Source organism: Passer domesticus, chromosome 2, assembly GCF_036417665.1.
Source record: "Passer domesticus isolate bPasDom1 chromosome 2, bPasDom1.hap1, whole genome shotgun sequence".
Classification (NCBI taxonomy): Eukaryota; Metazoa; Chordata; class Aves; order Passeriformes; family Passeridae; genus Passer; species Passer domesticus.
This window is the reverse complement of record NC_087475.1, coordinates 64,887,648-64,915,113: the sequence shown is the minus strand read 5'-3', so window position 1 is coordinate 64,915,113 and position 27,466 is coordinate 64,887,648. Positions and strand designations below refer to the sequence as shown.

Sequence of the window (27,466 nt, the reverse complement as noted above, 5' to 3'; positions counted from 1 at the left end):
GAAAAGAAAAAATTATGTAGGAGTTGGGGGACTATTTCTATGTTGATTTTGACTTCTTAGTCATCAAGTTAGGAGAAGGCCCTGTGGCAAAAGTGCTCATGTTGTATGGAGGGTAGAAATGAACTGAACATGAACACAAACTGGAAAGGAGAGAGCATCTCTACACGGCCCTTTCCCTCTCCATGCTAACCATTACGTACCCAGGAAAATTCATGGTGAGGTGCAACCCCTTCCAAAAAGGCACCTGGTGAAAAAACCCCAAATGTGTATTATGTGGGGATGTAAAAGTCCCTCCTGGTCTGAGAGGGTCTGCGTTTGAGGAGAGTATGCTCTGGCTTGTGCCTTTGGTGGCAGCATTACAGAGTCCCTTTGCTCAGCTCAGCCCAGGATCTCAGCAGTCACAAGAAGAGCAGCACAGAAGCTGGAACGCCGTGGGTTAGGATGTGTGACCCTGTGGCATCACCTCAGCAACCCACACTTGCCTCAGAGCTTGATGGAGGGTGAGAAAAAGTACCCCAAAAGCAAGCAGTGATATTGGACATAACTGAAATCCTTGCTGATGCCTAATGCCAGGCACTGGCCTGGGAATAACCACTGGGAAAAAAAGCATCCTCTGCGGGAAGAAGAAGCTCCATTACACTGAAGGAAAGAAGAACTGGGAGCACAGAAAGCCCAGCTGTCCAGTTTGGCCACTTGGATGGTGTGTCTCAGTCTCTTCCTGCTGTGCCTCTTCCAGCACCGGTGGAGAGCACCCAAGTCTTCCAGAAGTGTCTCCCTGCTCCCTTCATTGCCATACAGAGTGCATGGCTTCCTTGTCTAAGTGCTCAAACAAACCCTGCTTCACTGCAATGGATAAAGGCCACAGTTTCTCCTTCTGCTTCACTGCCAAACTTCCTCCACCAAAATTTTCACTCTGCAAGGCTACGGCAATCAGGCAGTCACACCACCATGAGGTCAGGGCTTTTGCCAGCATATTGGGCCTTGCTGCAGGGAAAAGCACAGGGAGGGTAAGAAGCAGCCTGTGGCTGTGGCTGGGCATGTGCTGGCCCAGCAGCATGCAAAGTCACCCACCAAACAACATAATTTTCTTTACCTCAGCTGACCCAGAGCGGACTCATTTTCTTTATGCAAAGCGTGTGGCAGTGGGAGTTATATTGGGGATGAACTGTGCAAACCTGGCAGCTGAAGGCAGAATTGCTCCTTCTGAGCTGGAGCAGGCACTTTGTCAGCTCCCTGCTGGTGACTAATGAAGCAGGTAACCTTTTCTTTCTTGCAGGGCTTGCCTGAATGGACTCAAAATACCCAGCAATCTTTATTAATGCTGTCACTCCTCCTGCAGAGATGCTCTCCCTCAAGCCCACTTTTTCTTGTGCAGAAACAAGGGCTTGCCAGCAGATTACCCATAACTATAATTACACCTGAGATGCCAGATGGTCACCTGCTGATGGTCAGGCGACCTAACAGGTAACCACCTAAAAAATAGGTGATACTCTGCCAGGGTGACACAAGACATAAACAAGCCAGCAGCTAAGGTGATACACGTGGCAGTTTGCAAAGAGCTCTCTCGGCTACATTGATGGGGAAGGGGGGGAATTGCATGAAAATGAACCAAGTACTTACCACTCTCTATTGATTTCTGAAGAAATAATTTTTCCCCTCTAAAATGAAAGACAGCGAAATAAATTTGTTGGCGGTTTAGTTTGGTTTTTTTTTCCCCTCCTGTCACAGTTGTGTGGGGTCCTTTGCTTCCCCCTGCTGTCACCCTGAAACGGCACAGGGTGGGCTGTGGCTGCAGCCAGCCGTGGGAGTGGGGAACTGATGAGGATGGGCTCCGCCGGCAAGCGCTCCCGCATCCCACAGCTCCCACGGTGAGAGCTGTGAGAGCGGGAGGCCAGCGGCAATAAAAGCCAGCGGGGTCCCCTCTGTGCCTCACCGGCCCCGGCAGAGCCCCAGCGAGCCGAGCAGAGCTCCGGGGTCCCACCGGAGAGAACTCTCCCAGCTGGCTTCCACTGAAGGCTGGATTTTGCCGTTCCTCTGCCCCATCTCCCACACGTGCAGGTGAAGGGATTTGGCACCCACAGCGCTCTCAGGTAAGAGGGGTTTGGGACGTGGACAGTGTGCTGCTTTGTGGTTTGTTAGGAAGCCGGATCTGGAAGAGGACTTTGCTTGGAATATTTAATTAAAATAAAAAGCAATTGTTCCCTCTAGCAGTCCTTAGGGAAGAGCCCTTGCTCCAGAGGGAGTTGCTGGCCCATGTACACCTCCCGTGTCCCAGCAGGGATCCCCTGGCAGCCAGAAGCCACCAAGTGGGACCTGGGATCTCAGGAAGCCCCGACAGTTCTCCCTGCTGTGTCCGCCAGCGCAGAGCAGGGCAACCTGCATCTGGGAGAGAGAAGAGCCCAATTTGAAAACTCTGCACATCATAGTACAAATGTGGATGGACATGGCTCTTGTTTGGATTGACACATGGTGGGGCCAGCCTGAAGTTCTCTTTTGGCTTTGCTGTAGGTCAGGCATGCACCACTCAGTGCTCACCCTCTTTTTACTCCTATTACCCAAATATTCAGGATGAAAATAATGACCAGAAAAATAGCTTAAAGCTAAACTAGCTGAAATAAGAAAGGAAACAGGCTGGGGGGTCTGTGCCACACACACTTTTATCACACTGCTGCTTGTAAGGGACAAGGAACTGAGTTACACCAGGAGGCAGCAATGTGAGACACTGGCTGCCCACCACCAGCAGTGCAGGCACTCAGTGAGGAGTATCAGACAGCCTGGATGAGGCACAGGGGTGCTGTGACTCTAGTGTGGCTCAGCTTCAACCTGCTGCCCTAAAAAGCAGCTGTGTGGAAAGGCTCCAGCCTCCTGCAAGGCGTTCAGCAACTTGTCCCCACTGCTTGCTGGCCCTTCAAAACCAAGGGCAGGTTCCTTTCCACTGGGGAAACAAACTCAGGGAAGGACGGATGGGAGGAGGTCCAGAAGTTGACTTTGGTCTTGAACTTTTCTTTCCTGGCTGAGTTTTATGTTTTTCATATAACTTTCCCAACACACTATCAAACTGGGAGCAGGTACAGTGGGGCAGGATACTTTCCTGCCCTTGTATGCCACCAGTCTTTGTGCTGTGCCAGTTTCAGTTTCCTGTGAGTTTCAGTGACAATTTCCCTGTTTCAGCTGGGAAACAAAACCATTTTGCAGCTGCCTGGCTGTTGAATTGGCACAAAAGAAAATAATTCATCCTTAACACCCACAGCAGCTTCTGCAGAATCACCAAAGGTGCTGGGGAAAGGGGCAAAACCTCTTTATCTGGCAAATAGAATTAATTCTCTGAGGGATTTGTCAGTCCCGGAGAAGTCCCAGCCAATATCTGAGGAAGCACTGAAACCATGACCTGGTAGTTATGTGTGATGTGTTCTTGAGTGAACAGGCTTTGTGCACAGCCATCATGAAATTTCTTTCTTTATCTCACCTGTTAGAACCACACACAGAGCTCTGAATCACGGTCACTTCTGGGCTCTGTCACTAGGTGGTGACATGCTTCCAGATATCGAGTTCTCCTTCAGTTTGTCTCTTTTAGTGTAAAAGAGCAGTAAATAAAGACAAAAACCGTCTGTTTTACCCTCTGCTTATGGAAAAACAGCATTCCCAGCCACAATAAATTCTGCTTCAGATAATTTGATATTTAATTGATTTTTAATATGGCATTGGATCGATTAATATTGTTTCTGTAAGAACTACTGCTATAAAAGTAATTTGAGTCATAAACATTTACACAATGACTAATATTCCCATCTATGCACAATTTAGAACACCTCTGTCAGCAGACATTGCCAGATGCAAAAATGAATGCCTGTTTGTGCATCTTCTAGAAACAAATCTGCACTGAAAGCTTTAAAGTTATTATGTCATTTGGCTGATAAAAGTTCCCTTCCTCCTTTCTGTTTTCCCTGAGCAGCAGCAGTGCTTATTTTTTCCTTGAAATGTTCATCAATAGTTGCAGCCCATAGGCAGAGTATTTGCTCTGCTGAAGAGTTTGGTGGCTGGTATGAGACACATGCACTCACCAGAGGTCAGGCACTCACACATAATTTCCATTCCAGTCCATCGTTCAGTACTGAAGGAGATATCCTCTGGGATATGAAGATGAGGGCTGGAGAAGGAGAGCTAAATTCCATGAGACATCTGATGAGAGCAGGCACACTAGAAACCTGGATGTATGTGTTGGTGGCTGGCTGCTGCCTGCAAGGGTTACTGATCTGGTGGGATGTCTGTGAATGCCTCAGTCCCTGACTCTTGCTTGCTCATTCACCCACAGGTAAAACCACACCACCCTCTATTAACTGCCAGCAAACAGAATCTGCAATGCCAATTGTGCAAGGAGCAAACCCCATCCCCTTCCCCACAGCAGCAGAGGGTCCTGTCTGGGCTTGGAGACAGCCCCCTCTGCTCAGCCGTGACTAGCAGAGCTTGGACAGACTTTGGAGGGGGATATGGCCATGGATCAGGGGGATGAACAAGTCTGTCTTTATCTTCAATACATGCCAGGGACCCCGTGGTCCCTATTAGGCTCTGGGCCAAGCTGGACACAGCATTGCACAAGAAAGCCCTAGGGTGGATCTCAGGACAACTTAGTGAGGCTAAGCTTAAAATACTGCTCTTTAACCATTAAGGAATCTAGAGGCTCTTTTGAGGTGGGTGCAGGAATGCAGCTTCCCTTATCCTGGCCTCCCCCACACACACCTTCCTCTGTCACACAGCTGCTGGTAGTGGCAGACTTGAGGTGACCCTGGCCAGAAGCCGAGTCTTGGAGTGTGTGTGTGTGTGTGTGTCTGTGTGTCTGTGTGTCTGTGTGTGTGAGCTTTCCACACTCCCATCGATGTGGAATGCTGCTTAACTGCCTGGTGCTGTCTGAAGCCCGAGCTTGGATGCCTGGCTGCTTGCTCATCCCTCACCCCACCTTGTAAAAATTCTTTTTTACAAGGAGCTGCTTTCTAATCCAGCTACTTTTCTGTCAAAGGCATGTTGTTCTGGGCTCCCTGTGGTTTGCAGTTTTTATTCTATATTCTTCTTCAGAATCCTCCTTGACCTTAAAACTCTTTTCATTTTCTCTCCTCCTTTTTTTCTTTAATTTATTTTTGCTCACTAGTCAATTCTTGCTGAGGTTTGTGTACCAAACCCCACCTGTTTCCCTGTGTTCTCTCGTAACAGTTAAATACTCTTTGTTCTGTCCAAAACCCAATCAAAATGAAGATAGAACCTTTCATAGCTTTCAGGAAGATGGCATTAGCTCTTCTCCCCCAGTCTCCCTGTGAGCCCAGGGCTCGAGCATCATCACCAGCAGGCAAGCCTGGAGCTGCTGGAAGGCATGCCTGCCTCTGGGTATGCCACTGGGTTTGTGCGTGCTTGGGGTTTTTGAGGGTAGTGAAAGCCTGCCAGCATGTGTGAGAGCACTCTGAGTCAGGATACTTAGTAAGGTAAAGACACTTCTCACAGCTATATGAATTTCTCTGTCTCCACAGGCACCCCAAAAGGCTCACCACCATGGCTGCTGGCCTGGAGAAAGCCTGCCACCGGTGCATATCTAAAATTGCCAGCAATGGTAAGGCACTTCTGGTAGCCATTGCCTCATGTATTTAAGCACCCCTGTCACTAAGCCAAGTATATAAAGGAAACACAATGGTACCAAGTCCCACCTGAATTTTCCACTGAAGTTTCCTTTCCTAGATAATTTTGGGAACTGATGGAGTGTGCAATAGTAACTTTACCCTAACAGCAGCTGCCTGTTGCAGTATTTGAAGTTCAAACAAACACCACCATGAACCTAACTATGGGCAGCAACAGACAGCCTAAGCAAAACAATGTATTTGTCTCTTCTCTGAAGTGTTACCTTGCACTAGAGCAGCAGAAGCATCCACGGGGAAAATCACCTCATGAAGAGCAGCACAGCAAGCCTGGGAACAAACCCTCCTAGGAGCAATTCCCACCAAGCAAAACTGCTGCCAGCCTGTGTTGTGGCAGAGGGACACACATCTGGGGATGGAATATGGTCAGGAATATCCCCCCTTTCACCCAGTGAGATCTGGGACAGGTTATTCTTCCCTCTGCTTGCCTGCTCCCTGGCACTGTAGGTGGGGTATCCCCCAGAAGCAGCCCCTTGCTGGGGGTTGGAAGCACCAGTTATCTGGACAGAGGATCTTTTGCATGACAGCCTGGGCTTGCTCAGGTTTTAAAGCAACTGCTTCTCCCCACCCAGGGTGGAGGACACAGGGCTGTAATGAGCTGACAGCTGGTTGAACAGGCTGGTTCCTGCTCTCCGAGGAGCAACGCAGCAGAAAGCTGACCTGGGCTGAGGCTGTGCAAGCTACACAGAGGCACAGGAGAAACACACTTCAGAGGTGGGGTTTTGTAAGATCAGGGAAGCAGTGTTCTCAGCAAATCCATGGGTTTTAAATCAGCTTACTCCTGCTGACTGCATCTTCTTTTCACTCTGAGTTGCAAGTGCCTTTGGCTTTCACTTCTAGGCAGTAGCAATTTCTAATTCCACTCTAATACAAGAAGAAGCAAACCCCTTGACCACTCATCATAACTGATACTTTACCCCCACTAATTGCTGCATTTGCCAGTCTAGGGTGTTACCTTGGAGTCTTCTATATTCCTCATCTTTGCTGTGCTTGAAAGGCTCTCAAAGCTCAGAATGAACTTTTATTAATGATTAAGCCCCTCAACTCCTTGCTGTCTTACAACCTGGCAGAGAAAATCAGGCCAAAGGGACAGAAAGCTCAGTCCAGGCCTCCCTGCAGAAATCTGGCACAGGTAGGGAAGGAGAGGATATTTTCTGGCCCACTTTTTCATGCCCATCACTGCCCCAGGGGAAAGGAGGGCTGGGAAGTGATGGAAAACAAAGGGTACAGAGCATGCACCCTCATTACACCCTGACAAAGGCCTGGGAGTGGAATTGGGACACAACTAGTCCCTGTGGGATCCCTCACATCCTGCAGAAAAGAGGATCTGGACTTAAAAGGTCAAAAGTGGTATTTTCTCTGATTTTTATTCCTAGTGTCTACAAGCAAAATGTTACCTTTCCCTGTTATTAAATTACCACTGGAACTTCAATGATGAGAGAGAAAATAATTAATCCTTTAGATTTTTTTTTTTTAAGATTGGGATTAGTTCTAATCTCACCTATGCTCTTCTACAACAGAAACAACCTCTTGGGTAGCTGAAAACCTACCCATGAGTGAGGAACTCAGAAATATCATTCCAGAAAAGTATCTTCAAGTTCTTATCATGCTTAAGTTCAAAATAAACTCAGCTTTAGCTACAGATCAGCTAATCCATCCAAAATTGATTTTATGTTCATTAAAATGCAAGCTCTTATGAAATGCAGTGATGCTTAATAATTTCATAGTATCATACTGTATACACTTTTCAAAGAGCTTTTCAGCAAAAAGTCTCCTGGTATTTAAATAACTCCCAAGAGCAAATCCACCTGTGGAGCATCTTTTCATTCTTGGTGTAGCAATTTAAGTACAGTCTTCAATTTACTGATCGAAATAAAAAAGCCTAATCCACTACCCTGGGTGTACTGCAAAGCAAACTGAATGGCTCTATATGTAATGCCTAAATATTGTTATAAAATTACTTCTGGAAATTATTCACAAGGGGCCAAATCCAGAAATTAGACCATGGCATAACTGTAGTTCAGTATCCAGACACGTAATATAAAACCCAGGCTAGATACTCTGCAATATTGCTCAACCCTCAAAAAGTACCTACACCTAGGACATAAATTTTAGGTGATGTGATGCTGATATCTGGGTACCAAAGTTCTATATTGCAATAATTCAACCCTGCCTGAGCAAAGAGCTGGTGGCCCTGAGCTGGGATTTGGTCAGTTTCCTTACACTTCCCCTGCCTCAAATGGTTTTGCACTGGAACTAGAGGCCTCCATGGGAATGGCTGTTCCTTACCCTGAATCCTCCAGCTTCCGAGTATCTAGTCTGGTCAAGGGATTAAATCATGCCAGGGATGGGATTCCTGCCATTTATCCCCAGAGACTGTTCCATCAATACATCTCCTTGCTATGGTATTTCACCTCATGAACAGAGCAGTCTTTGGTTTTGCTCAAGAATATCTCATGTCTCTACTCTTTGGATCACTCAGAGGTCTGGTTTTGAGTACTCAAACCTTGCTGTTATTTTCTTATTTGGTGGTGGCCAGCCAAGCTGAACAGATTTAATTCCTTTCCTTTATGTTACTTCATTCAAGTCTTTTCTGCATATCCCATCTGAGATAGTGACATTTTCCTGTGACTTGAAAGCACAGAAAGACAGCCAGTAATCACAGCTACCAAAATCACGGGCAGACTCATCCCTGGTCTGTAAAGAATATGATCTTACTGGGGCTGGTTCCTCAGAAAGATTAATCAAGACTTTCTCTGCCACCACGACACCCCCACAGGCTTCATCTTTGTTTTCTCCAAGTGCCTGTCAGTACAGCAGGGGATGCCTGCAGATGCCATGAAGGAATAAAGCATGGATGAAAATACCTGCTCCCCATCTGCACTCCAGCCTGTTACACCACCCCTGCTGCAGTGCAGCACCCTGTGACACTGCTTGCTGAGCTGCTGCATTGCCATCTGTGTCTGCCTCAGGGCATCAGCAGGCATGGGGCCCTGCCAACTGCATTTGACCCAAATTTCCTAACACCCAGACTGCTGGGAGTCAGGCCCCTTCAGAGCAGCATTCCCACAGGGTATTGTCCAAAGGCCATACTGTGAAATTTCACACAGAGTTTTGCTCCTCAGCTTGTTCATGCAGATAAATCCTGGGGTAACTGCAGACTTTGTTTGGAAGCTAGTAGCATCTCATGTGAAAAAAAAAAAAAAATTCTTTTTTATCCAGAACCTGACAGACTAGAGAACAAACAGCACCTGGGAATGATGGCAATATAACCAACATTTCATTTATTACTGTATTTATTGTCAGAGAGCTTGTCACTCTACTGAGCAGCTTGCACTACAGCTGTATTATCATACTACAGAGGAGAGTAGGTAGATTGAGATTTATATTCATAAATTGCTTCTCAAAATCCTGTGAAGACTCTTACCTGAAAAGAAAGAAACTTTTCTCTCTCCTCAAAGTAAATAGGGACAGCCTGAGCTGATCTGTAACTTTCAAGTGCCCGGAAAACTCATGGCAGCAAAATAAAGTCTGAGGAGCCCACGGGTGAATTGGTGTCACCTCCAATACTGCCTCCAGATCCTAAGCAAATGCCAGAGGGCAACAGGCTGTGTGTCCTGAGGCCAGCACCAACAAGGGAGCGGCAGAGCACTGGGAGAAGAGCTGCAGTGCAGGGGCATGGCTGTGGAAGATGCAAAGGCTCGAGCACGAGACAGAAGAGAGACCATGACATACAGCCAAATGTCAACAGTGATCTCAAGTGCATTTATTTCGGGGAAATCCTGGCAAGAGGAACTCAGCCAAACAGCAGATTTGTGTCAGCTGACTGTACTGCTGGGCAGGAGGCACAAAACGTGCACCCACTGATCTAATCTTTGTGACCACATATTTCAAGGAATGTGCAAGATATTCAATCACCTGTTCTCTTCTGCCTCTGGTGTGATCCCAGACATGAGCTCTTCCCTCCACGCATTCCCAGCACGACAGGATCCCGCAGCAGGACTTCCCCAGTGCCCCAGCAGGCGCTGCCCTGCTGGTACAGAGCAGTGCGTTCAAAGGCACCAGATACCCTTTCGAGGCATGCCTGGAAACACTTCCCCTAGTTGTGCTGTGTTTTTAGAGACTACCAGCCCTTTTTTGCTACTTATTCCAGGAATGGGGCCAGGGTCTTCTCTGACCAGCCTGAGGCGACAGCTCCGACATAACAGCACCACAAGCCGCACACACGGACCTGCCTGCCCAGCAGCGTCCCCTCTGCTGAGCCGCGCTACCTGCGGCAAGGGCCATTTTCTGAAGCGATTTGTCTTCGGACCAGAACGGGGCAGCACAGCCCAGACAAAGCCAGGCAGAGAATGCCTGCATCCCGCCTGAGCAGCATTTCTGTGAAACCCCCACACATTTAGGGAATATCAGTCTTTAGCGCTGCTAGAGACACCGAGCGTGGCTGCAGAGCCCTGCCAGTTGTGTAGGCAATTGTTGAAGAGTCTCACTTTGTTAAACATGGATCTGGAAGCCTTCCCAGACTATGCATCTGCCCCTCCAATTCGAGACCTAAGAGGCTGTAGCTGAATGGGGAGATAATGAGTAAATACATTCCCAGCGACTGCTTTGGGAGCGGAATTAATGAACCATTATCTCTTTCTCTTGAGCTCTGAGTGGTCTCTACCTCCCACTTCTCCCCTCCAAAAGCGGGCTGTTGGGCAGATGTCAGACACCAGCAAGCACGGACACCTGCGTGCCAGATGTGCAGCCCCGCATGCACATGACCCCCCTGAGCTTTTTGCAGAGCTTACTGCAGCGTCCCTCCCCCGGGTCGGGCAGAACAGGCGCTGCACAGCTAAAAAAATGACACGACGCCTCCTCATCCTCGTCCTCCTTCTCCCGGGCTCCTGAGCACCTCCCGTGCGGCACGGGCAGGGGCAGGAGGCAGCTGCGAAAGCACAGGCAGAGGGGTGACATCGTTCCGAGGGCTGCGCTGCAGTGACAGCACTTGTGGCCACACCAGGCAGTCGGTGCAATGCCTGCAGAGCTGAGCGGCACCCCTTTGGGCACCAGATAAACGAGTTGCCCAGCCTGTGGGCACTGTTTGCCCAAAACCGATGCTGGAAGGCCAACTCATTTACAATACTATCACTTCTTAATATGAAACTGCAGTCTAGATAACAGCAAGAGGAGCGAGCACAAAATGTGACGTGGTGAAAAGGGAGGCTCTAGGCTGAGTTGTTCTAATGAGAGGCTGTCAGTGGCTGAAAGAGCTTAGTCAAGTGTAGGACACTATTCAAGCAGAGGAAGAATTTCTGTATTATGCAGCACTCAAGAGATAGGAGTCTGAGCAAAAATGAGAGAAAGGGAGAAGGGGAGACTGGCCGACAGGGAAAGGAGGAGGGGGCGGCACAAAGGAACAGAAAGTGCTTTCTTCAGCTCAAAATACCCTCAGTCTCTCCCAGTTCATGGAGATAACAAACATGCTGCTTCTGAGAAAGATGTCTCTCAAGCGCTTAAGTGTAAGATCCTGGTTCTCTTTGGAGAAAACACGAGCAGCATGTGGGGGATGGTGTGCTCCCATGAAAAGTGTCTGCGAGTCAGAAAGCCTGGTGGATCTGCTCTGAATTTTGATGCTGCTCCTATGTCCTCTCTGTTTCTCCTTCTGTAAAACAGAGGCAGTGATGCTGCCCTTTTTCTCTAAGGCAGCCTGAGGGTGGTATTTTGGCAGCACTGCAGAATTTTCCAGAGTGGCACTGTCTGCAGGGTGCTGGCAGTGTCCCTGCTCCTGCACGGCCAGGGGGACACAGTGCACCTTGCAGAGGTTGCAGTTCTCTGGCATGGGGAACTGCAGGACACAGTTTACCCGAGGAAAGGGCTGGTCCCAAGCCAACTCCAAATACTTGCTCCAAGATTTTTTTGCAAGCCTCCGAGGAGATGCCCTACCCCTTTTCTTATCCGTGCTCTTCTCGGCCCCTATGCAATCTATGCCCACCTGCACTTTGGCACCCTTAGGCACCCACTTGAAGCCTGAGCCATTTCTGGAAGGGCTCTGAAGGGACACTTGCCACAGAATGTCCTCATTTTTTACTCTCATTTGGCAGGGCAGCACTTCACTTTAATGTTGCCAAGTGTTCATGATTAGGCACAGAGGTGACAGCTCTTGTGAGACAGGCTGCTCACACTGTTCTAGATGCTAGTGTCCCTCACCCACTGTGAAGGTAAGCACTCTTCCTCTGCAGCACCCAGCTGTGCAGGGGAAACAGCAGGGCTCAGACACACCAGCAACTCTCTAGGGAGTAAGCAAGCCCCTCAGGTCCACTCACCTGCAGGGAGAGTCTGTGTGCACCCCTAAGAGCATCCTTCCACACAGCTTAAGCTGATCTCTCCCAATGACAAATCCCACTCCTTGCAGCAGGGCTGCTGCCTTTGTGCTCATGAGCTAAGCTGGGTCAGGGAGTTAGACCAGCCAGAAACTATTCACATCTGTGATAAAGACAGATTGTTTAGCTATCAGTGAAAAGTAAGTGGAATGGCATTAAAGCTGCTATTTGCTTAGCAAACAGATACGGCTCATCAGTTGCCATGGATTAGCTGATGCAAAATTACTTGTTACTGCACAGTCGCCTGGCAGTGCCTCTGAAAAGGATGCAGGATAAGGCAGCAGCCAATGACTCCTCGCCCTTGGATTAAGACAAGATGCAAGCAGTAGCTGCAAAAGCAGTTTGTATCTCTCGCTGCATCCTGGAAGTGATAAAATATGTGCTGGTCTCATCACCACAAATGCTGCACCACGCAGGTGATATTCCCACCCTATCAAGTGCATTGCATTTCTTCCTACACAATTGTGTGAATACAGAACATCTGTAAAGAACTGGAGGGAAATACTGGCCTCTAAACATGAACTAGCCCAAAATAACACTGTCTTTCTTTTCTCCTTCACAGCATGCCTTATATTTGGGCTCCTCGCTTTCCTTGCCTTACCACTGTCCATGACTTTTATAGGTAAGTTGACTACTAAAGTAAATTGAAAATAGAAACTTCCTGGCAGTCTGTGGCAGGTTAACATATCTGGTGGAAGAAAGGAACTGGAAAATGCATGGTTTCCAACTGTTAAACCCCTGTCCTGGTACTTTAGCTTCAGACAGAATCTCAGCCCACACTCTGTATCAGGAAGGAAGAAGTACTTGAATTCTGACCCTGTTTATCTTGAAAAACCCCTCTAGTGTGTTTTACCTCAAAATCCAGCTTTGTCTGTGGGAGGAAGCTCAGAATCTGACACATGAGAAGATTTCATTACTCAGGATCCCTCTGTATTAACTACACTGCAAAAAATTGTAGAAGCATAGTGCTGGAAGGGAAAAGAGATGCTGTAGGCTGCTATTTCTCCACCTTTTTGAAAGTCAGACCTGCTCTTTTGGCTGATCTATCACTGTATAACCCCTCAAAGGCTGGATTTGTGAGTAGCATTTCAAGATCAAATATTTAAGAAAGGAAATTCCTTTCAGCTGCAGAATTTTATACCTTTTTAAACTGCATAAGGCCCCTTTTTTCTTAAGCATCACCTTTCCCTTACCATTAACATAGATCTATTTTTTCTATAACACTTCATTGCTCCCTTTGGGCCTTTCACTTCCTCCATATGGGTTGTGAACCCCACTTGAGAAACATCAGTGGAGACACCAATCCACCTCTGCTTTTAGACAGGCCCATGTGCTCACAGCATCCCTGACAGATGTCTAACTTGCCCTTGCTCAAGGAAATTCCATGGCTTCCCAAGGAGGCTGTTTCAACATTTTATTGCTCTCAAAGACAAAATATTTTTCCCCATATCCAACCTAAATCTTCCCTATGGCAAATTAAACAGATTACAGCCTGTCCTGCCCACTGTGGTCACAAAAACATTATTGGTCACTGTCTTACTCATGAGATCATTTGAACTGTTTGAAGGCTGCTACTATAACCCTGCTCCATCTTCTCTTTTGTTTTCCCAGAAGTCTTAAAAATGTAATTCTTTCATCCTGACCTCACAGGTCACTGTTTCTGTAGCCTTTTTTTTTTTTTTTTTTTTTTTGCCTCCCTCCTTTGACCTCTGGCCAATGTAAGTATTTTTCCTTATTAATAAAAGAATGATGTAACACAGGCCTCCAGCTGAGACCTGAGGAATGAGCAGTGCAGAGTAATTAGCTCCTCTGTTTAACATGCAGGATTTCTGTAAACACACCTCAAAATGAATTGTGGTCTCTCTGCACCAACCCATTTCCTTCAATTTAGTTTACAGTGCATTGTAAGCCCAGATGGTTTTTGGCAGTGCTACTCCCTCCCAGACATATCTCGTTTTTTATTTACCTTGAAGTTTCCTCCCCTACACACAGTGTTTGGCTCTATCAGTTTTCATCTTGTAGATTTTGAATGCGTTTTTCCAATGTATCCAGATCACTTTGAATTCAAAGCCCTCAAGAGCCCTTGTCTTTGACAAACCCTTGTCTTGACTCACCTGGTGCCCCGTTACTCATGAAGGATGGTCCAAATGAACTCTAGGTACAGATGCTGAGGGCAAGCTGCATCCCACTTAGACTCGGACTGTGTGCGTCCACAGCCAGGCTGAGCACTGTGTGTTGTCCTTGTAGGCTGTTTAGGGAAATGGATGTTCCTGACAGTGAAATTCCCACACCCTCTCTTAGGTGTCTGCCTTGAGATGAGGTGACTTTTAAGGCAGTTGGGACAGCTGGACCATTGCCATGAATATTATCCAAATCCAAATAATAAGTGTTCAGCTAAAGGTTGGTGTTATTCCCTTAATCTGGAGCTTTCAAAGTACTACTCATGACTATGGTGGGATTCTGATTAGGGTGTCCTAATTAGGAACCAGGGAGTTCTAACGAGGGATTGGGGAGCAATTAGGAAGTAGGGAAATGGACTGAACTGTTACATCTCAACACTCCTGCTCTTACATTTATCCATGACTTAAGACAGCTATTTATCCCTTAAGAAGATTCTAGCTTTAGCTTTTCCCCAGGCTGAATATTCCTGAACTGTGAAATAGGGATGGGAAAGTATAATACAAAATGTGGCATAGTTTCCATGCATACTGACATCCTGCCTTCTGGAAATGAATTCAGGTCTGGAATCTGACCACTTATAATTTCTCATGAATATTTCACAGTATCTTTAAGATCAGTGAGAAGTGGAAAGTCTATAGTAACATATTAGCCTGGAGCTCTGGATATCTTCTGCATCAGATACAGAGCCCTTTTTTTCCCCACAACTTACTGAAATTAAGAGATAATGTCACTGTAATATAGTGTTGTCAGATGATATTGGTTTCCTGCAGCTCCATATCAGCAAAGGTATTTTTAGGAAAATGAAATGTCAAGGAAAATGCAGATATTTATTTTCCAAGCAAAACGCTATGATTTTGTGATAATATTCTGTTACCGTGATCTCAGAAAAAAACTTGCTGGTGTGCCTCCAGTAATTTTGGCTCTTGCTTCCTACAGAGGAAAACTGTGAGATAAAATATTTGTTAAAAGTCAGAGATGAATAACAGGCAGCCCTGGTAATAATTACGTGCTAACATTATACACTCTTAAAATTCAATAATGCTGTAAATCACAGTATCATTCAAAATACATGAAAAGGACTCAGCATATTTTCCAAGCTGCAGACTTGTGACATCATCTAAGCCATAGATTGTTTAGCAGCTCTTTCACTTTTACTGGCAGAGAAGATCCCTTTTTTCACTAAACACTCTGAAGATATAGAGATTTATTTAATTTTTTTTTTTAGTTTCCAGGGCAGTGAAAGATTACTCTCAATAACCCATTCTTGTATGTTGTCCTGAGTACCTTTATATACAGAATTCCCCAAGGGTAGCTAAATCACATTTGAAAGCTGATGACATGCTTTTTTTTTAATAAGCAGCCTAAAGTGCCCCCTGTTCAAATTTAACCCCCAGTACTAGTCCTCACACACCAAATAATTCCTCAAATATCAAATGCTCCCAAGAATTGTCTGAAGCCTATTCTCATACTCTGTGCCTTTACATGGGAACCAGTCTTGTGCTTTAGCAGTTTTGTTCAACACAATCTTTCCTTGCACTTCAGTCCTTCAGCCAGTGTTCTGATTTGCTGATATGCTTTCTGATAAAATGGTGCCCAAAAGCAATTACTTCAAGATAAATTCTCTGCAGCACCTAGATCCAAGAGTAAGGCCCACAGTCAGAGCTTGACTGAGGTCTGTGCTAAGTGATGACAGCTGCAGCCATCCACGAGGAACACCTGAAAATGGCCTGGCATGTTGAGATCTCTGCCTCCCATTAGGAATAAAGTTATGTAGTGGGCACCAAACAGCAGATCGGCCTTGCTGTAGATCAGCCCTCCTTTCCTATGGGTGTACTTCAGCCATTTCAGCTGAGAAGAGTAAAGTAGCTAAAAGAGGCCAATGCTGTATTGATTTTTATTCATCCTGACCCCCTCATCTCATGGATAATCATGAGTCACAAGGACACTTGGTGGGTAGCAATCCTTTATGGGCCATGGCAGAGCACTGCCCCAAATCATGCCCTTAGAGAAGGTATTGTCCTGTTTGCTCACAAGTGCTCTTTCCACCTGCTGATCCCTGTGTCCTGGATCCCACTGCAGCGTTGTTCTGTGGTAGCCAAGAGATAAAATGTGCAAGTACCTCTGCTTTCCCAAGCCTCCCATCTCTTTTATTCCCCCCCACTTTGGATTCTGTTCAGGCTGTGTCTGATCTTGCACAGGTCTTTGGTTCATTCATTTGGACTCCTGTGCTGGTCTGTGTTGTGGTCAGGCTCAGTTGCTTTTCACTCTGATCCACAGATTGCTCTGGCTTGCAGGGATCACTGCAGTAGAAGCAGATCTTTGATCTCTCATGGTCCATATATCCCATCTCTAGCAGTCAAAGGAGAACATATCCATTGCTTATGGGAAAGAAGAGCTAGCACTGATGCTTTCCAACTAGTTTTGGTGCTCCAAACACACTCTGTGTGAGAACTGATTGGCACATTCACTGATTTCACTGTAACAAATACCAGTGCCCATCTGTCAACTGTAGATCCACATTTCCTATTCACACCTTGGGATGTACTTTTAAAATTACTACTGTATCACCTGCTTTGACCTACTCTTTTGCTGTCATATCTGTCTGCAATATTCTCTGAAAACCTACAGAGTGCTGCTCTCTGTCACTCAAATCCTTCCCAAGACTGACTGATGTTATGTTATATATATGAAAGGATTCCACAATAGATTTGTCTGGGAAAAAGAATCAGAGCTGCATGAAAAAAAGAAAAAATTAAAAAAAGAAAGGCATTTTTTATTGACTTTATTTTCCCCCTCAAATTGAAATCTTATTTAACACATTGGAAATAGAAATTGCCTAGGTTCCTAAACTGAAATATATTCCCAGTGATCCCTGGCCAGCTGCTTTTGTGGCAGGCTATTAGATGGCCAAGAACCTTGGGAACCTTGGCAGCAGCTTTCTGATGAACGTAATGTAATTTGTGACAATTTCCCTGCTGCCCACCCTGTAAAGCTGAGAGCCTGAGCAGGTCTCACTGTTACATAGTGGCAAAATGGACAAAAAAATTACAGCATTGTAATAAGGAATGAAACGGGAGAGAGTCCAAATCCACCTAAGTACAGCCTTTTTCATTTATACAAAGGTTGGTAATAAACACTTAGTATAGAAGAGTCCACTGGACTCCACAGCCCTTACACCCAGGGGATCACAAAACTGCAGAGGACAAAACACTGTCCCATGTCCTGTGACTAAAGTCAGACCTGTAGCAAGCAACCACAATCCAGAGCACATGTATTATGCCATGCAAAGAGTGCAGGAGAGGTTCAGGACATCAGCAATGTTCTGGACCAGCAATAGCGGGGGATTTGGTGGGCGAATTGACAAGCTAAAGAGGATTACAGCTATAGAAAAGAAAAACCAAACCAAACCAACAAACAAACAAACAAACAAAAAAAAAAAAAACAAAACAACAAAAAAACCCCACCAAACCCAAAACCCACTGGTACTTCTTTCCTAATTCCTCCTCTCCAGTGTAGTTCTGAAAATGGAGGCAAGTCATTTCATGTGAGAGATTTTTAGCACTAAGACTAGCATATTTCTTTTGGTATCCTGCAACTAGGTAACCCCAATTATTCAGAGAAAAGTCAGAATATCTCCTTGAAAACTCTTTATATAGCAAGAAGAAAACAGAAAATCCTTTCTACCCTGTGCAACTGCTCCATCAAAGCCCTGAAACATGGGATCAATACCAATAAAATTACAGTCTAATGAACTGTTTAAAATTTCTGAAGATGCCATTGGGTAAGAGACTTGGGCAGGGGATTCATCCCAGCTAACTTATAGGCATCTACAGCTGGCTGTCTGGATTCCTTGTATAGCCATGGAGAGACAGAAGTGCTTTCAGGGACCAGTTCACCCGGCCCATTTCAAATGCCTATCTTAGGATAAATGAATTGAATTTTGCAGGTGCCTATTTCTCCCTATTGACTACAGAGTGTGGAAAACTAGTTCACATATGGATGCCTGCATTGCAGACATCTATATTTGGGCAGATGAGTTTCACTGCCACAGACCTGTATCACAAGCTTCAGTCACTACTGCCAGCAACATCCTCACCCAGCCATACACTCTCTTCCCTAAAACTTACCCAGCTTTCTCTTTCTTGCAGTAGATTTGAGGGTTGCCAGGGTCCTCAGCTCCATAACAACCAATTCTTTTATCCTCCAGCAACCCAAACAGCTTGGAAACTTGAGCTTCTACAGCTCCCTATCAGCTGCCTGGAAAGCTAAAACAGTTCCAGGTGCTCCCACGGGTATTGGCTCCCAAGCTTCCAGGCATCTGACTCAGGAACATGCCACACTCATGGGAACTAATGAGCAGGAAAATCCTGGGGGAAGCTTATCAGAATTCCTTCTTTTCATAGTTTTGATTCTCAGTGAATTTTCTACTGCTGATGAAAATTTCCTGTCCAGCTCAGTCAATGGTTCATTTAACAAAGAGCTGTGGCTGAAACTAATGATCTCTATATGTGGCTACAATTAGTATTGACAGAAAATAATAAACCAAAAATGTTGGTTTTGCCTTTGCTCTCTCTCTTTCTTCTCCTGCCTTTTGCTTGCTCATGGCCCTCACACCCCTATTGGAAGGTGCAGCCCCCTTTTAATTCAGCCCCCATTTCAACAGACACAGGATACAAGTCTTGGGTGTAAGCAATACACTTCACTTACAGCATCTGTAGTTCTCACTGTACAGCTTGTTGCAATATCTGGTCACTTGAGATAACAAACATCCATTTTTGCCGTTCAGGAATGAAGTTTTTGGAAGACTGCCCAGTTCAGCCACTGATTCCCTTATATCTGTTGGTGGGTGGCGTGATTGGCAGCTTAAAGGTAATGTGCCTTCTGTGTGTGAAAAATATTTTGTGTGACTCGACTTTGACTTGCTAGTTGAGACATGATGACAGCTCCACACAGCCACATGCACCCAGTACTGGAGAGCTGTGGGATTGGGCTGTGCTTGTTCCAGCACCAAAAGCACCTGTCAGTCAAGTGAGCTGCTAATGAGCTCAGCATTGTCCCACATGAGTCACATTGTGGTGTGACTTTCTCCTGCACCGGAGCATCTGTGCTACCATCCCTACTGAGGGAAATGACTACTTAACATGGATGCCTGTGGTAAACTGGGTCCTTTTTCCACAAGCAATCCTCCAAGCATGTCAAATCTTTCTCCATTATTTTCACAGAGACAGGACAAAAAGTTAAGTTATTCCCCTTGCACTGGGAATACTACAAAACCACTTGTGTTTGTACATAGCCCTTCACAAGTTCAATTTACTTCCACTCTGACCTGGCCAGAAGTAAATGACTGCAGCAGAATCACTTCCCTCCAAAGTAAATATATCCCTGCAACACAGCAGGGCTTATTAATTGAGATGCACCATTTTCTAACCACAACTACCTGTCTTCTAGTGGACTGTGCTCACTTATATCTTTGCTGAGCCACAGTGTGGCAGTTTGACAAGTAGAGGCACCCTCATACCTGTGATAAACCCTGGTCACTATAAAGCTATATAACTCTTCATTGACTCTAAAGGATCCACCCTATCCTGACAGTCCCTTTGCAGATGGTGTTAACTGGATTTTAGGGAGCATGAAAAGCCTTACCACAACATTTCTAGCCATTTTCTTTGCCAGGACTGAAAGGGGAAAGAATCCTCCTCTGCAGGTCTCTGCATTCACTGCACTCTTTCAGAGTGGTAACCCAACAAAACCACAGTACATCACTGGAATATGAATCATGCCCTCCAAGGACCTTTGATCAGTAAATAAGACAATGGAAAAAAAAGAAAGAAAGTGCAAGTGATTAATCTTGTAACAAGGAATTTGCTGTGTTGTGAGTTCTACTGGCAAATGCTTAGTCATTCAATCACACCAGTGGACTTATCTGTATAATCAAAGGTTCATTTAATAATAGTTTAGAAAAGATTAGAGCAGAACTGAAAGGAAATTTTGAGGCTAGTGGACTGAAGCTTTCATAAAAAATGTTGACTCATTCTTAGCTATTTCTGGTTTAAAAGTCAGGTTTTTTCACTATAACTAAGGTGGTAAATGGATCAGTTAATATTCATGCTGACATCAAATAATTGTTTGAATTTTACTTCAGTTGACAGCAGGACTGCTTATTTTGCAGTTTGGCAGTGCATTTGGTCAGAACTTGATTAGCTTCACTCATGTGTTATTTCAGCACTTGGTCTGCAGCCAAATTCAAGTTTCTTGCCTGTCTGAACTCTGCCCTCTGTTCTGTTCACTGGACTGCACTGACTTCATCCAGCAGTGCCCTCGCATGAGCTCTCAAAGTTAAAAGGTCAGAGGATGGGTGCAGGATGAAGTCTGAAAGGATGCTGTCCTGTGATGGACAGCATCTAATAGCAAGTCATTCTAGCCCAGATCTGTGCAGTCTGTAGGCTCCTCATCTATTTCTTTACCACCTCCAGTCTTTTAAAAAGCAATGGTGACTGTTCACCAAGGCAACTGAACCATTCTAGAGCAGCCAGAGAGGCCTGCTGAATGCATGCCACGCTGCTCCATAAATGTATGTTCAGCAGCTAGTAACAATGTGAGCGACTGCCAGCAATTTCTTCAATCACGCTTGGCAAGGCAATATCCATAAGAATTAAATGCACTTTCTGTGAACTACTTAGATGCAGTTGAGATTTATAAATCTACCTGGGAGGTCTCTCTGGCTGCCTGATACCCAATACCCATCTGCCATTTAACCCCATTCTCACTGCTGAGCTTGATGGAACCCGAGTGCTGAGCTGAAAGCTAAATGGCCTGAAGCAGGCTTCAGGTCCAGCCACAGGCACCCTCATGCAGAAACCTCAGAGCCACTGGCCAGGCAGGTTTATCCCCCTGTGCCTCACGAGTCTGTGTAAAATAAGCGTTCATATGAGAAGATGAGTTTGAGCAAGCCTGTTGCTTTGAGTGCTCAGCTGGATGTGAAACACAGTTTAAAGTCCCAGCACCAGCATAGGCAAAAACCATAATTTTTTGCCTATGTTGGTGCTGGGACTTTAAACTGTGTTTCTCAAAAACTGGTACCAACATCTGGGCTGGAAAACCAGTTGGTTTTGTGAACAAATGTTTAATAATTTATATATAACCAAACAGTTTTCCAGATAAAAGTAAGAATAAGAGAAAACTCTGGATTCTCTTGCTAAGCTTTTCCTATTGAAAATGGGGCACAGGGAATAAAATCTGAACCTGGAAAAATATATACCCAAACAGGTTTTCCTTGGCCAGTGTTCTGGAGAAAGAAGAGTGTAAAGTGAGGGATGCTCTTCTCTTTCATTTCAAGCAGAAGAGTGAGCACAGATTATAACTCTGTGAAAGAGAATATGACCGAGAACCCCAGTGAATCTAGCTGTGTTGTTTGTACTGCCAAGACTAAACGAGAAATCCAGGCATCACTGATGAGTCCTACTGCATTTCCCTAAATACCAGACCTTCCTAACCACCTGGCATCATGGTATTCCATATATTTCTCTGCTAGTTTCAACTGAAGGCAGGAATGGGAAAATCTAGGAAAATTACACTTAATTGAAGAAAATTTGACAACAGTACATTGCAAGTATCTAAAGCAATTTCTTTGAGGTTTAAGTCATAGTCTATATGCTTCATAATTTGATATAAGCTGATTCAACTTTATAACCATGGAAAAATAGAGTTAGAAGAGAAAAATGTATCCACTACAAGGCAGGAACTACACTACTTAAGTCATTTAGCAGTTACTGTAATCTGTTCTTAAAAGTCTCCAGCGTGGGAGCTGCTGCCATCTCCCTACACAATCTGTTCTCATGCCTTTCCATCAGCAATTTTTTTCCAATGTATGACCCTCACTGGTGAATAACCTATAAGAAAAAAAATGCATTATTTTCCAGCAGTACCTGCTGCATTTGTGGCTCCTTGGCTTTCTCTTAACACTATTTTCCCACATCCAATTTTTTTTAGCCCAAAGACTGGCAGTAGCCAGAAGGTGTTCAGACTCTCTGCAGCCACTTTACTTATTCCCTTTTCTTTCCCAATGCCTCCAGGTGACTCTCCTGCTGTACGACTCAACCAGGATGAGGCAGCTGCTTTCCAAGTCTGTTGTGATTGATGATGATGATGACGATGAGTATCCCTGGAGGCAGAATGCTCACAAGTACTACGTCCATCTAACCCTCAGCCTTTTCCTCTTTCTCTGGTTCATTCTTGGGAACTACTGGGTTTTTTCTGTGTATCTACCAAATTTCATCCCACCTTTTCATCAGCCTCAGGATTACTGTGACAAAACCCTGTACATTTTTGCTGTTGGTGTTCTCATTATTAGCCATACTGTTCTTTTTCTCCTTATCTTTTGTAGCTGCTGCATATACTGTTTTTCCAGGCAAAGATTCTCTTCTGAGGAAGACTAAATGCTACATAAATAAATCTCCAGATGTTTGGGAAAGAGTGTACAACAAAGAACAGGCAATAATTCACCCTTGTGTACATCTTTGTTGTATGGTATATATGTGTGATAGCAGTCAACTTCAAAGGGAAATTAAAAAATACAGTGCCATCTGGAAATAGCTGTGCTGGAATACAGCATAGTCTATGCAAAAATGCTGCTACAGGTGCCAGGGTGTACTCCTGCTAACTTTTACATCCCATTTTTTAATCTCTGGGTGTTTTACCAGGAGTGAGCTCTTGCAGATGGCAAACTGCTTTAAAACCAGGTCCCCCTTATGTTGTATATAGCACCGTACATCTTTGCCTATAAAAGTAGCCATGTTGTTCTCTTCACTGGAATCTGAACATCTCCCCATAGTCTTGCTGAGGTTTGCTATTGTCCCTGTATTATAGAGAGGGAGCTGAGACAAAGGGTTGTATTCAGTCCCACGTTGGACTTTGGGAATTCTGACAGTAACTGAGATGCTCACTGCAGAGCTATTCAGGCCACTGTCTGCAATACAAGCATGTATAAAATGCAGCCTGAATATGGCCCTCAGGTCTCTTCTGAACTTGGACTAGGAAGCATCTCTATCTAACCCTGGGGCTAAACCAGACAGTATGAATACATCCATATATATCCAATACATCCAAAGTGAGACAAGGCTGCTTTCCAAGTCTTTGGCAGAACAAAGAACTGAGCTACTGAGTATCAAATTGGTGCTTCAACCAGGGCTCAGCATTCCCCAGTCAGGGGATACACTTTTTCTACAGTGGTAATTTGTCAGTACAACACTAACACAAAGATTACTGTCAAATCATTGTGATCAAGTTAATAGAAAAAGTGATGATGTTACCTTGGTATTTTGAATATAAATCATAACAATAAGACATGGGTGGGGATGTGAGCATTTCAGGCAGATGTGTTCTCTACAGCAGTTCTCTAGTTGTGGTGTGAATGTAAATTTGATTTGTTCACCTTGGTGCTGTACATACAGAAATCTGTACTTAATGGACAGATGTAATGCAAACAGCTTTTCAGTCAGCAGCAGCAGCTTTAAAAGCACCAGCATGCAGAGAGATAATTTTTTTGTGACATGTAATGGCACAACCCCAGAAGTGGTCCTGGTAGGCTGTTTTTTCATGTGTTGATGAATGCAGTGTAAAAGTGCTCTTTCTGCTTTTGCTCTTACGCACTTATGTCAATGTGGTCAAAATGGAGGGGCTCCCCTCTAGATGAGCTTGAGGGTGGCCCAAGACACAGGAAAAAGATGTGTGTTTTGTGTATTTTGTCTGTTAAAACCTGCACAGCTGAAACTTGTGTTTTAGAGAAACCCAAAAGGGTTATAAAATGCCTGTGAAAGGGTGAGATATGCAAAAGAGCTCAACAATATGCCACAGCTGAACATGGTCTGCTCAACCATCCTTCCTGGGACTGAGCCTGCAAGCAGCGTAACATCTGTGGGAACCACCTGTTTTCAAACAAGAACATTTATCTCACCAGCTATTGCATAGATAAGTAAGCCTGCCTTTGGCTTACAAGGATTTTAATTCAGACCTCAGATTTAAGAATTGTTTATTTCCAGAGAACTAATCTTAGAAAAAAGGTAGGAAAAAAGATTAAATAATCTGAGGGCAGCATCAGTGTAGCATTCCCCTGCTCTGCAGCATCCCTTCAGGACAGGTCACAGCCAGGCTGCCCCATTCAGAAATCCATGGAATAGGTATTACTAATACTGCTGGCTTAGGCCATGCACAGTTTTATGTAGGGAAATGGGACCAATGGAAGTATTTCCTTTTATTTGTGGGCCTCAGATTGGATCTGGGAAAAATCAGTCTCTGTTTCCCAAAGAGCTGCTCCACCACACACTCTCCACTGCCCCTCACTTTTCTGAAACATAACTGCTGCCAATGGTGAAACCCTAGAATTCCTCTTTCCCACCACACACACTACAATGGCTCACCACTTGGGCTTCAGGACTTCAGGCTTCAGTTCTGAATGGATCTATGGGATTTTTACCTTCAGTGGAGAGCATCTTTCATTTGTTAAGAACTCAAAATGTTTAAAAAATTGCCTATCAGAAGGTATAACTCCATCCATCACTCAAATGCAACAATGCAGCTGTTTATCATCACACATGATCTTTACCCAGAAGCCTGAAACATGCATAAAACCAGAAAATTATACTCAGTTGATAATGCAAAATAAATTTAACAAGAAAGTAGCTCCACCCACAGGGCTCCAGTACAAACTTCCCTGTTCTTGCAAAATACTGCTAGAATCATTCTCAATCATGAGGATAAGGACTAATACTCCTGACCTAAGTCTCAATTGATTACAGTGACCTCACAGCAAGTGATGATGTCCTCCTATCAGAGCAAACAAGAGGAGATGATAGTTCAGCTCAGAGAAGAGATGTAAGGTGACATTGCCTTGTGTTTGCTGCGTGCTTTCGTGAGCATGGTTACAGCAGCTCAGCAGATATGCAATGATTTGCCAAACTTCAGCCACACAACAGTAGACCTGAGGCCTATGCCTCATTCATGGAGGCTAAAACTGACTGATTCTCTGCAGTCTGACATGGGGGATTAATTCTTCAGATATGGAACCCAGTGCATCCACTGACATCTTGGGAAAGTGCTGCTGACTCAGCAGCACTTTCTCAAGATGTCAGTGGATGTGTGCTAGTGTTCAATAGGTGGCTGGTATAAACACAAAATTATAGAGGTGGTATTAAGGAGGCAAAAGACATTGTGTAACTTCCAAATATTTCACAAAAGTAAACAAAACACTTTGCTACAACCAAGAGAGAAAAATTCTGCACTAACAGTATTTACCTTTACCTTGTATACATCAATACGCTATGGCACATGCAAGTGAGAACATCAACACCTTCAAAACAGTTGGAGCCATCAATTCCATGCCCAAAGGGATCTAAGGCTGCCTTCTGCACTTTCAGCAGACTGGAATCTTGCAGGACTGGAGCAGGATACTTGGTTTGGGCTTGTGATTAGATACACCTGAGTCACAGTGACTCTTCTGACCCACCAGCAGCTGCATAGTTTTTCTCAAATTGCTCCAGTAGCACTCAAATCTAAATGAAAGTAGTTTAATTGAAGACACTTTTTCTCACTTAGGGGCAAGCTGTGAAAATGTGCATGGGCCACAGCACCTTAACTTGCAAGCAGCAACATTTTGAACTACCACAAACTGATGGTGTCCCAGACAAATGCTCAGCCCCTACAGAAGTAGGTGTGGCTCCTCAGCAAACAGCTGTGGGGGAATTAAGTCATTACAGCCCCAAGGTCAAGCGGCTGAAAATACAGTCTACACCTTAAAATCTTTAATTTGAATTTTGCCACTAGACTAAAATTACAAATTGAAAATGTTAATTTTCTTCCCAATTATATAAATGTCTACTGAAAAACGGAACAGAATACACCCTTAAGCTAATTATTATGCACTCAGTGTTGACTACAATGCAGGAAACCAGCTCTGTTTCAGTTATATTAGCTCTCCTTAAGAAGAAAAGGTCTATTTCCAATATTTAAAGGAAAAACTATATATTACTTCAACAGATAGGATAGCCAGCTCACTGCTAGTTGTGAGTACTACAGAAATCTAATTATATGAAGACCCAAAGACAATTCTGTATGCACACACTGACTCTATACATATAGATACAAGTGCACTGTCAGGAGCCATGAAATAAGTTACACTTATTACAGTTTATTGCCCACAGTATATTTGTCCTCCCACTACTCCACCTTCTTTAGCAATAGGCGTAAGATTCCAAAGCTCTAGAGAGTAGCTTTCCACAGCTATTTTAGCAGCAGCAGACAGACAAGCAATCCTTCACTCCAAATGTTGAACACAGACAGCTCCTACCTGCTGGCCCAAAGAAGAGCATCAGACTTACCACAGACCTCGTCTTTTCAGGACTGGAAACCAGAACACTGTGCTGTCAGCGAAGATGATCTCTCTCGCAGAGCACTTGCTCTGAGCTTTATGAGGTCCCAAGACATCAGGCTTTAAAACTACAAGGTAACTGTGCAGAAAAAAAAATAACCTAGAATAGCTTCTGCTTCTTTGTGCCAAGAGCTGTTTCAAATGTCCCAGATCCTGAAATAGGAGCAGTTGGTGTAAAAGATCCTAAATGCTTTGACTTTACAGGCAAAGGGATATAAAGATGATACTGATGATAACTCATATATATTGTACAACATTTTAAACCAGACCAGTTTCAGTAAGTTATCTTGAATCTTTTCTCAGATAATTAATATTCTCCAAATTCTCATTGATAGCGACTTTGCATCACAAGGAGGACCCTTGTATGTTCTACATGTAATACAGAAATGATTGTTACATCAGGACTGCAATTTGAAACTGTTTCTTGGTGGCACAGATTTCTTCAGGTTCCTGTTCACTGCTGGAGTAGATGCAAGTCCCACAGGTATCAACCATAGGAAGAAACAGAAAATGTTTTTAGAAAGTATAGTACTTGAGGGAAAATAAAAAAGGCTGGAAAGTGCCATCCAATATTGCATAGTAAAAGGAAACTGCTGAAAAGAACGATGTCATATTGAAAGATTTCTGAACAAATTGTATGAAATTCTGAGAAATCATGTGTATGTGTTTGTAAGACTGAATTTCTACCAAATGTCTCATTTGAATAAAAATGAGTGTAAGTGCATAAGCCTATGTGACTGCAGTCTAAAAATTAAGGCACTTTACATTTACCAGATAATTTTAATCAAGCCTGCTGCAATTTCACTGAGATGAATAGTTAT

At 44.5% G+C, this 27,466-nt stretch overlaps 2 protein-coding genes and 1 long non-coding RNA gene across 5 annotated transcripts in view; 2 read left to right on the top strand and 1 right to left on the bottom strand.

Annotated features, from left to right (window-relative positions):
* LOC135294084 (uncharacterized) overlaps positions 1-27,466 on the bottom strand; it is a 56,783-nt gene that overhangs the window by 26,367 nt on the left and 2,950 nt on the right. Inside the window, exon 3 of one of the 2 annotated variants that reach the window (XR_010356245.1) lies at positions 26,596-26,724. This is a non-coding gene — a long non-coding RNA (uncharacterized LOC135294084). Of the gene's footprint in view, positions 1-18,351; positions 18,987-26,595; positions 26,725-27,466 lie in introns of those variants that run through there. The other variant, XR_010356247.1, reaches the window with a different exon arrangement.
* TMEM272 (transmembrane protein 272) lies at positions 1,825-26,583 on the top strand. Its single transcript, XM_064408913.1, has 5 exons — positions 1,825-2,090; positions 5,517-5,596; positions 12,606-12,665; positions 19,011-19,093; positions 22,297-26,583. Exons 2-5 carry the CDS (start codon positions 5,539-5,541, stop codon positions 22,657-22,659), a joined length of 564 nt encoding a protein of 187 aa, XP_064264983.1. The 5' UTR covers positions 1,825-2,090; positions 5,517-5,538; the 3' UTR covers positions 22,660-26,583.
* Positions 26,591-27,466, top strand: part of DHRS12 (dehydrogenase/reductase 12) — a 47,876-nt gene continuing 47,000 nt past the window's right edge. The window contains exon 1 of one of the 2 annotated variants that reach the window (XM_064408906.1): positions 26,591-26,720. The gene's annotated coding sequence lies outside the window, so the exon portion shown is untranslated. The remainder of the gene's footprint in view (positions 26,721-27,466) is intronic. The other variant, XM_064408912.1, reaches the window with a different exon arrangement.